The following is an 11,254-nucleotide window of genomic DNA, read 5'->3' on the forward strand; positions in this document are numbered from 1 at the left end:
GATGGAAAATTTAGGGGTGGGGAGCCCGTTTGGGCTCTTGAGCCAGGCAGTGTGGTGGGAAAGCAGTGTCTCATATACATTAAGAAGAAGAATTTGTGTATGATGTGTAGGGGAGGAGACCAGTTGGGTTAGGGGGCTGTGGTGATAGACAAGGCCTGAGCGGGAGCACCGAGAATGGAAGGAAGGGCTGGAGCCAGGCAACAAGGGGAGGGGGATGCTCTGGCACAGCTGGGGCAAGGCGAGTCAGTGCCCCAAGACTTGAGCTGGGGGACTGGAAGAAGCGTCTGCATGTCTGCATCTGCATATATTGTGTTGTATTTACACAGATGTGTACACCTCCATGGGTGGGTGATACCGTGTATTTGAGAGAGAATATCTGTGAGTAGCCTTGGAGTGCAGCCGAATATGAGCTGATACCAACCCTCAGCCCTCACACTTAGCTTTTCAGTGATAACAATTACATCCGTTTTCTCACTTAATCCACACAATAACACGCACTCTAGGAAGGCAGAGGGTAGAGGAGAGAAGTAAATCTTAGAGAAGTTCAGAGATTTGCCCAAGGTCATACAGCTAGCTAGACACGAGCACAGATAGGACTCGAGCCCGGGAAGGCATTCTCACCTCACAGCCCAAAGGGCCCCCCCAGCCGTGGGCCACACCCAATGTCCAGCTGGCTTCTGGAGCTGAGAGGGAGCTGGGGGTGTCCTGAGGCTCTGTGGACACTCCTGTAGGAATCTTGCCTTTGGCCCATCTGCTGCTGAGCAGCCTTTTCCCCCAATGGAGGAAGATAGAGAATGCAGCCATCTGAGGGGTGTTGGACGACTCCTACAACCCAAATTTTATTTGGAAAAAATCCAGACTAATGGCTACACATGGCAAGGAAATCATGAATGGACGGGAGAATGGGGTTGTTTATGGCTCTGTCTATACGGCAGCCTCAGATCTTCTGCAACACCAGCTAGCCCAGCTGCTGTCCCGTCTAGGACCTAAGGCCTTGGTGGCTACACACCTCTCTCCAGGCAACATGGCCTGTGCCACACCCGGCAGGGACTGGAAGACCCCTGAGGATGAGGTGAATGAACCTACTGCTTCTTTACCACAGATTAACAACGCCAGCAATAACCATTAAACCCCTAACAAAGGCTCCCCCTCCATCTCTTCCTCCTGGGGCCTGGTGGGCAGTGAGCTCTGTGGACATACAATTCCCCTCCCCACATGGTTCCTCCCTCTGGAAGTCCAGGGTCCAAGGCCAGGCACCGCTCTGTGGATTTAACTCCCAGGTTTTGGGAGTGGGATGCCCAGACTCCTGCAGGCGATAACACCCAGGGTGGCAGCTGTTCTTCCTTCCTGCCTGGGCACCATGATGGCAAAGAGGCTCTGGACAGCCTTGGAAGATGGAGGACAGGATTCTGAGAGCAAAACTCAATTATGAGCAGTGAGATTTGTATAGTCTACCTTCTGTTCTGAATTGTTTGCTTATACTGTCATTGCTTACATATATTGAGGGCAGGGCTTTGCCTGCTAAGGTCCTGGCTGGGTCCCCCATTTTGGCTTCTAGCCCTGGATGAACCTACAACTTGCCTATCAGATGACTTCTGCTTAGGCCTCTGTAGTCCCTTCTGAGAAATGGGAGCCCTGGTCTGCAAAAAACCCTCATACCACATGAGTCAGAGGGGGTAAGGCTAGTACACAGAGCTAGTAAATGGTTGCAACTTTTTTTTAAGTGTTTAAATTAAATATGGGCTTTGCATTTCAGAAGGAAAAGGACACCAATATAGAAAGAGAGCCACCTTGAGCCATTACCCAAACTATTTGGTCCCTTCAAGGCCCATTTATTGGGGAAGAGTACATTTTCTTTCCATTCTCACTAGTCTATGTCCTGTGAAATAGTCTACCATTTGGTGACATGGAAACCATGCTGTCCCTCCTCCACTACACAAGTTCTTTATCTGATGGATGCTTATGTAATTTTACTTTATTCGCCCAGTCTGCATTCAAAGTCAGAGTCAGGTGTGAAATCTGAAAGGTTTTATTTCCTAACTACAATAGCTTTACGGGGTTGAACACCTGCCGCTATCACCTGAGCTCGTACCAGGCCCAGGCGGGAGGCGGCACGAGGGCTGGGCGGGCGAGAGGGGGCTCGGGGGTCGAGTCCCCCAGAGAGAGAAGCCCCTTCGGCCCGCTGCGCCCTCACTGGCCCTTCCTGTGGGCGTTCTTGATGATGGCGTTTTTGAACAGCGTCACCAGGGGCGTCTGGCTCTTCTCGGAGGACATGAAGCCGCCGTAGCGCTTGTCCTTGGGCGGGCTGCGCCAGCGGAAGTGCTCCATCTTGTAGGGCCCCTCGTCCTTTTTCTCGGCCTCCGCCGCGAGGCCGGCCTCCAGGTCGTCCCGGGCCGCCGCGCCCCGGCCCGGGTCCTCGGGGCCGCGCGCCGCCCCGGGCCGCTCCCCGGCCAGCTCCCTCTTGAACTCGAGGGGGAAGGCCTCGGCGGACTCGTCCTCGGCGCCGTTGGGGAACACCTTCACGGGCCGCCGCTTCTTGCCCACCGGCTTGCCCCAGCGGAAGTGCTCCATGGAGTAGGAGCGCTTGCCCTCTCGCGGGCTCGCCTCGGCGCCATCGCCGCGGGGCCCTAGGACCGCGCTCGCCGCCGGCTCCTCCTCGCGCTTCCGCCCCGCGCTATCGTTCCGGCGGCCGACGCGCTCCCAGCGGAAGTGGCCCATGACGTACTTCCGGGGGTTCTCGGTTGGCGGCTGCTCGTCGCTGTTGCCGGGGAACACGGGCGTCTCGGCCGAGAGGGCGGGCTGGCAGGCCCGGAGGCAGTCCTGCGGCGGGAGGCGCGAGGCCGTGAGGGCGGCCGGGCCCCGGGGCAGCCCGGACCCCCCTGGCCCGGCCTCCAGGCCTCTGCTGCAGCGGCCCCCAGCGAGAACGCGGGCCCACCCGGCCCTCCCCGCGGCCGCCGGCGCCGCCCGAGACTCAGCCTCGATCGGCCATTTGGTCCCCGGCTCCGTCACCACACACCCCATCCTACTCAGTGCTTTTCATGTGTCTCCTCGCGGCTTTTGCGAACAGGGTCAACGTCTTCATGTTCTGTGCCTGCTGTTAGGAATAGCTCGAGAAATTGTGGGAGGGTGGTCGTAGCTGGCACTTAATGAATATTTAATCAGTAAATAAATACGGTTCATTTCAAGTCCTGGAGGGCCGCTGGGTTGAAATTTGGGGGAGGATCTCTCTAGATGGTGGAAGCAGAAGTCCAGCTTCTAGGGCCTGTATTTTCAGGAACACATCATCCTTGCCCAGTGACCTGCAAACTATCGCACTCTCTATCCCACTGTTGTCTGCACCGCCCTCAAAACTCCCACACCCACCTGGCATTTTGCCCAGTTATTTTAAGTCTTCTAAGCTCATCTTCCTGCATCTTCCCTAATCAATAAGCTTCCTCAACACCTCCTTTTCACTGGAGGGAGGGGTAGAAAGCCAGGGTTATTTCCATTGTGCAAGTCGTGGAGCCTGTGTCGGCTCTCCATCCCTAAAAAACTTAACTGTGGTACTTATTTGCTTAGGAAGGTGACCCGTATGGTGCAGCCTTGAGTTTTCAGTCACTCGGCAACTACAGAGGAGGAAACAGAAGGGTCCCAACCACTCAAATATTGAGTTGGGAATTTCCTACTCTGGGGATTTAGAATTAACACTGCAGAATGTTAACAGGGGAGAAAATTAAGACCATCTAGTTTAAGCTCCCTCTGCCACATGGGACAGATGATGAAACTGGAGGATCAGAGAGATGAAAGAACCTGGCCAAGGTCCCCCAGCTCATTGGTGACAGAATCCAAGGGCTTTGGCTCTGTCAGGGCTCATTCCCTGATGAGCTCTCAGCAGGACAGGCTGTGCAAGCGGGTGTCTCAGATCAAGAGTTCCTTGGGTGTTTCTAAACTGAAACTCACCCAAGAGCTCACTCTTTTTTTTCCTTCCTATTTTATCTCCCACATGAAACCTGGACTGTGTCTTTGAGGAAGACAGTTCCCTTCACCTTAACTCAGCTTCTCCACTGAAAAATCCCACTGACTGTAGTGATGTACATTCCACCCTCACCTGGCAGGTGCTGGTGGCAGGATGGAGTCTCAGGCACTGATGCTAGCACTGTGTCTTTTAGTCCTTAGACTTTGTATCGTTTCTCATTTATACTACCCACAATACACACACACACACACACACATAGCCTGTGGGAACCTAAAGGGAGCTCCAGCCTTTGCATGCTCCTGGAAAGGCTGCAGAAGAACTTGGCAAAAGACCAGTCCTCGAGAAGAAGCATGAAACTATCACCAGTTAGAGGAAAATGGCACCTTGGTTTTTCCTTCCCCTGCTAGAAATGATTTGTGGAACTGTCTAACTTTATAACTAGTAGTACAGATGAAAAGGATATGAAGTGGAGAGAGCAACTGATACGAGGTTATTTGCAAGGGAATAATTTGGGGTCTAAAAGATTGAAAATATAGGCTCAATTGAAGAAACAATTATAGTTAGTATTCTGATGGCATACTAGGGGAGCACTATCTCTAAATAGCTTAAATGGCGTGGAGTCTCCCTACAAGAAGACAGGGCAGGGAGTGAGGACAATCAAGCAGAAATTGTGGCCCAGACCCATCTTCCTGAAGCTGCTTTCCTCACTGGCCCAATTCTGACTTCACCCCATAGGTCTGTTCCTGCCATGGGTTGAGTCACCCTATTGCTAGGAATGAGTTCCCCTTCCCTCCACCCCTTTCCTTTGAGCTGTCCCAGCCTCAGTCCCAGGGCCATCTGATGCCCAAACCAAGATGGCAGCCGTGACCCACATACCAGCAGGTTGCTTTCCGTGGTGAGGTCCTGACACTGGCTGCTCTCCAGGCACCAGCCGCGCACTTCCATGGAGGCCTGAAGCAGCAAGACCAGCAGCAGGGCCCCCGAGCAGCTGTAGCACAATCTCGGCATCTTCCAGGCAGACTGAGGCTCTGCAGAGACAAACAAGATTGGTGGGACCCCTACAAGGAGCAGAACAATGCTGGCCACTCACCAGGAAGGACCGCAAGCCAACATTAACAACTCACTCTCCATGGAGGTCAAGGCTTTTTGAGGACAGGAGCAGCACTGAGGGGGCAGGAGGTGTGCAGGGTGGTGACAGGAGTTGTGTTGGGAGGAGAGGAGTGGGACTGGGCAAACTATGGGCAGTTCTTCCTCTATCGCCGGTCAAAATCAGACTCCTATGGAGGCCATATCATAGATCATGAGGTCCTCCAGCCCTCACTTGAGAGATGGGGAAATTGAGGCCCAGAGAGGGACAATTACTTGTGTCCTTCATGACCAGGTAAAGCTAAGTTCTCCAGTTCCCAGCAGTGTTTTCCCATCTAACTAACTACAGGAAGTTGCGATTCTAACACCTTAGATCTAAAGGGCTGGGAGCAACTTGGGAAAGACAAAGGACTCTGAAATTCCTGCTCAAAATGAACCCCCCTCCCCCACCTCCTCCAGCAGGAACCCACCCTTCCTCTGAAACTATTTCCTATGAATATTAGGTTTGCATAAAGGCAGATAAAACCTCTGGCTAATTGAGTCAAAACCCCAGTCAGCCCAATTTGATGTCTTGTACACAAATTCCTCAGATGATTGCTGTTTCCCAGACCTCAGTAACTTTGGAGAGATTTATTTTTAATGCAGACCCCCATTATCTTAAAACTGGCTTATCTGCTGCACGTTACATCAGAAAGCTTGTTCTCTAGGTCTTTCACTGTAGTCTGAAAGAGTCTGACTGGAAGAGGATGTAGATGTGGAGGGAGAGAGATGGACGGACAGAGCAGAAGGAAACCACCTCCCACTGGACACCTACCATAGACATTTTCAGAGAATCCAGGAAGTGTACTTTTGGGCAGTGCTGAGGTGGAGGCCAGGGTGCAGTAAAGAGGGGGAGCCCCAAAGGTGCCTCTTGTCCCCCTTGCCCAAGCCGTTCCACAGCACCTCTAGTGCTACACACTGCCCATCCCGCCTCACCTGGGTCACTCCGCCCCCCAAGCAACCTGTGTTCTGTAATCCCTCACCAGCAACCCTGAATCGTTTTGGTTGTCAGAGAATCTTCTCAGCCAGATGTTAGGAAGCAACCTAATTAGATGAGAAAAGTAATTCACATTAAGGTGTGGATGACTAATTTTCTTGTCACTCCTAATGAACATTTGCCTAAGAGAAATCTCTCATTTTGGAGATGTGGGCCAAATCTCTCTCTCTCTCTCTTTTTTTTAAATCACTTTTTAATTTTTTTTTTTTTTTTAAGCAGAGGCTTTGGAAGTGGAAGTCCCCCCTGACTCTCATTGTCTACTTCAGGAAGCCACTTTCTTCTCTCTGTCCCACCCCCACCCCATTCCCAGAGCTCTCTCTGGTCAGCTCAGGGCTCCCTTCTGAGTGGCTGCCAAGCACCGACTGGGCGCTCTCAGAGCAGCCGTTAGATGGCGCTGGCAGCCAGGGAGCCGGCCCAGCAGCACCCCGGTGTGACGGTCAACTGCAGTGCCCAGTGGTGAACAGGGGCTGGCTGCTCCTGCTGCAACCCACCGAAGCTCCAGTTCAAGTACACAGGCCGAACTTGGAGGGCAAAGCCACTTAGATTAAAGCTCTGAAACCACACAGCACATTTCAATCAGAAAAATGCCTAATATTACAGGAGAAGCAGAAAAATTGGTTATATGTCACTGTGGGCAGGGGCAATACAGCATCTTTTTAGAGATAGAAGCAAAATCACACAGGTCTGACAGTCCCATCAATTGTATTGCAATTCACCTCAAAGTTAACCATTGGAATTACTGCCATTTTCTAAAAATCTACCTCATGATTTCAGGCCTTCTTGAAAAGCCCCAGAGATAATTATCTCTCCTTCTGACCCACTGGTTGTGTTATATGACGTGGCAACATTCCCCCACCCTCTCAGAGCTTCATTCTACTGCTAAAAAGTTAGGGTTTGTTTTTTTCTGAAGGTATTTTTCTACAAATGAACAACCACAACCATATTTGTGTCATTTTGAAAAAGTGATCAAGTAATAGACAGGGGTCAAATGTTTTGCTTTATGTAAATAGGAAGGGTGTTAGAGTCCAATAATTGAAAGCCTTGAATATAATAAATAGAAACTTACAACTTCTTAATCTTTACATTAACTTTGTATCGAACTACACTTAACTAGAACTTCACATGTATGAGTGAACTCTTTATGACCTAAATAAAATATTGTGTTTGTTACTCTAAAATTGCACATCAGTCATGTCCTTCTGTAAAGATTAGAGGTGCAGAGTTTTGACTTTGCACCAAGGCTCACATTCATAAGTCCTATAACAAAGGTGTCAAAGGAATATTAAATCATTAAACTACCTATAAATTGTACATACCTTAACAATCGATAAAACAAAGTCACAGTTTAACTTTCCTTGCTCTTCCCAGTCAGATGCTCTGAGGACCCTCCCTCCTTCCCTGGAAACCGCCCTCCCCCCTTGCCTGAGCCCCGGTCATCTCAGACGGCTGCCCATCTCCCACCCAGGGTCTCCAGGAGAGACATCCATTTCCTCCATCCCGTTGAGGGCACCTGAAACCAGACGGGGCTTTTCAGGACCTTGGACAGGCCCAGCCGCGGCCACCTGTCTTCAAGCCCAGCAGGGTCTTGAAGAGGAGAATCTCAACTTGTCCTGTCGTGTCATTGACACAGGAATCGTGAAATTATCATAGCGCAGCCACGTCGGGTGCTCCAAGGCGGGCAGGGAAACGAGGATCCAGTGGTCTGAATACAAAAAAGTCCGGAATGCAGGGAGTTTCCCGTGACTTTTAGTCTTTTCTCTCCTGCCATCAATTCCGACATTAATTTGCCCCGAAGTATATGGTATTTTACTTTTAAGAAGAGACACCTATCCAGAAAATCTAGAGGAAAAGGATCCAAAAGACTGGATTCTTCCAAGACGTCCCCAGAACGTGGTAGGAGCCTCAGGGGGTCCTAGCAGCCCCATTGCCCCCGTTTCTCCACCCGAACCCCAGGACCCTCTCCCGACTGCGGGAGTCCCCAGGGGTGAGGGGCAGACGGGGCGCCAACTCCCTGGAAAGCTCCGCTTCCAGCATCGCCGCTGTTCCCGGCCGTCGGGAAGCGCTGAGCTTCTGCTCAGACCAGTCTCTCACTTCGCCATCAGGACAGAAAGTTTTCAAAGAACTCAGGACCGCGGGGAGCCAAAGGCGCCCCCAGTCCCCTGTGCGGGGCCGGGCAGAAGCCTCCCGGGACCCCGGGGGGGAAGCTTGGCTCCCGCGCCGCTGCGCCCTTACCTGTCGCGGGGCGGCTGCTCTCGGAGCGATGTCCGCTGCGCTGGGGGCGAGGATGCTCGGCGGCCTCTCTCCCGCACTTCTCCGCCTTCGCTGCCGCCTGATCCCCGTCGCTGTCGTCGGTCCTTATATACCAGGTGGGCGCTGGACATGCCCACTCCCCGGTCTATGGGAAGGGGGGCCGTGGAGCGGGGGCTGCTTCCAGGCAGCGGCTGGGCGGAAAGGGCGGTGGTGCCTGGAAAGGGGGCTGCGTCCGCCCTCGGAGGCTGGAATTAACACTGTCCTGCTGAAGGTTGCACCTGTCAGTCGTCAGGATGGAACTTAATTAGGGATGGTGTTGGGTGACCAGCCAGGACGAGCTGGCGACTTAGCACAGGGGTGTGGGGCAGGCCTGGGGCGCCCGCTGAGGTCGTGCAGGCGAGGGTGAAGTTACCTGCGTGCGTGCTCGGGCTGGCATCTGCCTCCTTCGCACTTGGAGGTAAATATCACCACAAAGGGAGTGCGTCTGTGATGCCTCAGATTTCCCCGTCTGGAAACGGTGATGTGCGCTGTCCCCGGGAATCACAATCCCTTTGTGGCTTGGGAGATGGGACAAAGAAAGTCAGGAAGTCATTTACCTGCAGCCCAGGACAGACTGCCTTCTCGGAGGTATGAAGGTGCCTTGCATTGCCCCCCACAAGTCCTGCTCCTTTCCAGTGCCCCAAACTCCAAGGAAAAGGTCTCCTTATCCTTAAACCATTAATGTGGGGGTCAGGGGCTGCTCTGTGAAAAGCAGTTGTTTCTTTGATCCACCCCTGTGGTGATAAAGCTGGAAGAGCAGACTAGGAGCTTTCAGACAATCTTCTACATCTGGCCTGGACTTTGGATTCCAGCTTGGACTCTAGTCTCCAAGGCCAGGCCAGGGAGACAAGGACAGCCTCAAACCAGGAGAGGGAGAGGCTCTGCCTTAACCCGGAATAAAGAAGCAAAACCCAATTGTGAGGAGTTGTGTGTGGGCAGAGTAGTGTTAGAACAAAACTGAACTTCAAGTCAAGGCATTTATCTAGTCCTCCACCTGTGGGAACTTTCTTTACTCCCAATCAGATGTTCTTTTAGCCTCCAAGACTCTCTTGAGGATTCTGCTTTTCTGGTCAGTGACGTTGGGCTTATATGCAGTAATCCTTTCCTTTTGGGCCACAAGCAAAATCCAGGCTCCTAAACATAAATAAGGTGCTTTCTCACCTGGCACTGACCTCTTTCCAGCTTCATCTCCCACCTCTCCATCTTCCACTCCCAGCACATCAGTCATACACAACCATCACACTCCAGTGAAAGCTGCTTTCTCAGCCCCCACCTCTTTGTCCATGTTATTCCCCTTCAGCCACCAGGGAAATTACATCCTTGCATTAAGATTTAGCTCAGTCATCACATGTTCTCTGAAGCCCCCCTTGGCCACTTGTCCTTCCAGGAGCATGAGATGTGGCCTCTCTTCTCTCAAAGAACCCCATTCCAATCTATTTGTACATGTAGCTTGCATTGCTGCAACTGATCCTACTTCTATCTTCCATCTTCCGTCTAACCCCCCACTCCAACTGCCAGGCTGTGAGCCCTTTCAATCAGGTGGTGATTTTGTCTTGTTTCTTTGTATTATCTTTATAACTTGAAGAGACAGTCTGCAGTAGCAGAAAAGTCAGACCAGGAAAATTTCAGATTGATCCAGCTTCAGAGCCCTCCTCTGTTAGCTGGGTTGTTAGGTAATTAATGCAGCAAAAACCCACTTTGGCCAATGTGAACTGAATGGTCATTGAACTACATGTAGACTCACTGGGCAGGCTGGGAAACCAGGATGCAAAAATGGGCAGGGACAAAGAGTAGCTGGAACCAGGATCAAAATCAGGCTACCAATCGGTTATGATGAGAAAGAAAACTGGGTCACAGTCACTACTAGGATCAAGAAGCTACAAGTGGCATTGTCAACACCACAGGCATGGAACATAGATGACACTCCTATCCTCAGGATGGGACATTGCTGGTCCTAATTCAGCTGCTGCAAATGATTCACCACTTCTCTTGCTTCCTTGGATCACTGGCTCCTCTTGGAAAGCCTGGAACATATGCCTTCGATTGTCTGAGATGATAAGATAATTATTCCCCTTTATTCTATTAATGTGGCAAATTACAATGTTTTTCAGTGTTAAACCTACTATGCATTCTTGGCTTAAACCCAACTTGAATGCGATATGTTATTCTTATATAGCCCTGGATTCAATTTGCTAATATTTTAAGATTTTTGCATCTACATTCATGAGAGAGATTAGCCTATAATTTTCCTTTCTTGTAGAATTCTTGTCTGATTTTGGTATCAAATTATGCTGGCTAAGCATAAAACTAGTTGGAAAGTCCCCCCCCCCCATTTTTTTAACTTGGTAGAAGAAATTGTGTAATATGGTGTTATCTTTTCCTTAAATATTTGGAATGATTCACCAGTGATACCATCTGGGTCTGTTAAGTTTTTTGCTTGTTTGCATGTTGAAAGGTTTTAAATTACAATTTTAATTACTTAATAGATATGGCACTATTCCAGTTTTCTATTTCTTCTTGTGTCAACTTTAGTAAGATGTGCATTTCTAGGAATTTGTCCATTTCATCTACATTTTTAAATTTATTGGATTCTTATTATCTTCCTAGCAGCTATTGGATCTGTAGTTACGTTTCCCCTTTCATCTTTGATATTGGTCATTTGTGTCCTCTTATGTTTTTTTCTTGCTTAGTTTTCCCAGGGGTTTATCAATTTCATTAGCCTTTTCAAATAATCAATTTTTGTTTTGTTGAGTTTCCCTATTGTATGTACACTTGTTTTCTATTTATGAGTTTTCTATTCTTCATTATTTCTTGGCTTCTACTCTCTATGGGTTTAACTAGTTGTTCTTTTTCTATCTTCTTGAATTGGATATTAAATAAATGCTTTT

At 50.2% G+C, this 11,254-nt stretch overlaps 1 protein-coding gene across 2 annotated transcripts; it reads right to left on the reverse strand.

Annotated features, from left to right (window-relative positions):
- Positions 1–2,013: 2,013 nt before the first annotated feature.
- On the reverse strand, positions 2,014–4,963 carry POMC (proopiomelanocortin). 2 transcript variants are annotated; one of them, XR_005213354.1, is made up of 3 exons: positions 4,832–4,963; positions 2,123–2,820; positions 2,014–2,087 (listed from the first exon to the last, which is right to left on the reverse strand). XR_005213354.1 is itself a non-coding variant. In XM_037813123.1 (2 exons), exons 1-2 carry the CDS (start codon positions 4,961–4,963, stop codon positions 2,191–2,193), a joined length of 762 nt encoding a protein of 253 aa, XP_037669051.1. In that variant the 3' UTR covers positions 2,014–2,190. The 2 variants fall into 2 exon arrangements, 1 of the variants encoding a protein (XP_037669051.1); XM_037813123.1 differs by having other exon boundaries at positions 2,014–2,820.
- Positions 4,964–11,254: the final 6,291 nt, after the last annotated feature.

Source organism: Choloepus didactylus, chromosome 20 (assembly GCF_015220235.1).
Source record: "Choloepus didactylus isolate mChoDid1 chromosome 20, mChoDid1.pri, whole genome shotgun sequence".
In the NCBI taxonomy this organism is placed as follows: domain Eukaryota; kingdom Metazoa; phylum Chordata; class Mammalia; order Pilosa; family Megalonychidae; genus Choloepus; species Choloepus didactylus.

What these genes read in the sequence shown, in the direction of transcription:
- POMC (XM_037813123.1), bottom strand. Translation starts at nt 4,963, where the DNA reads ATGCCGAGATTGTGCTACAGCTGCTCGGGGGCCCTGCTGCTGGTCTTG. An exon ending in CCACGGAAAGCAACCTGCTG is followed by an intron (nt 2,821 to 4,831) that starts GTATGTGGGTCA and finishes CTCCCGCCGCAG; the next exon opens with GACTGCCTCCGGGCCTGCCA.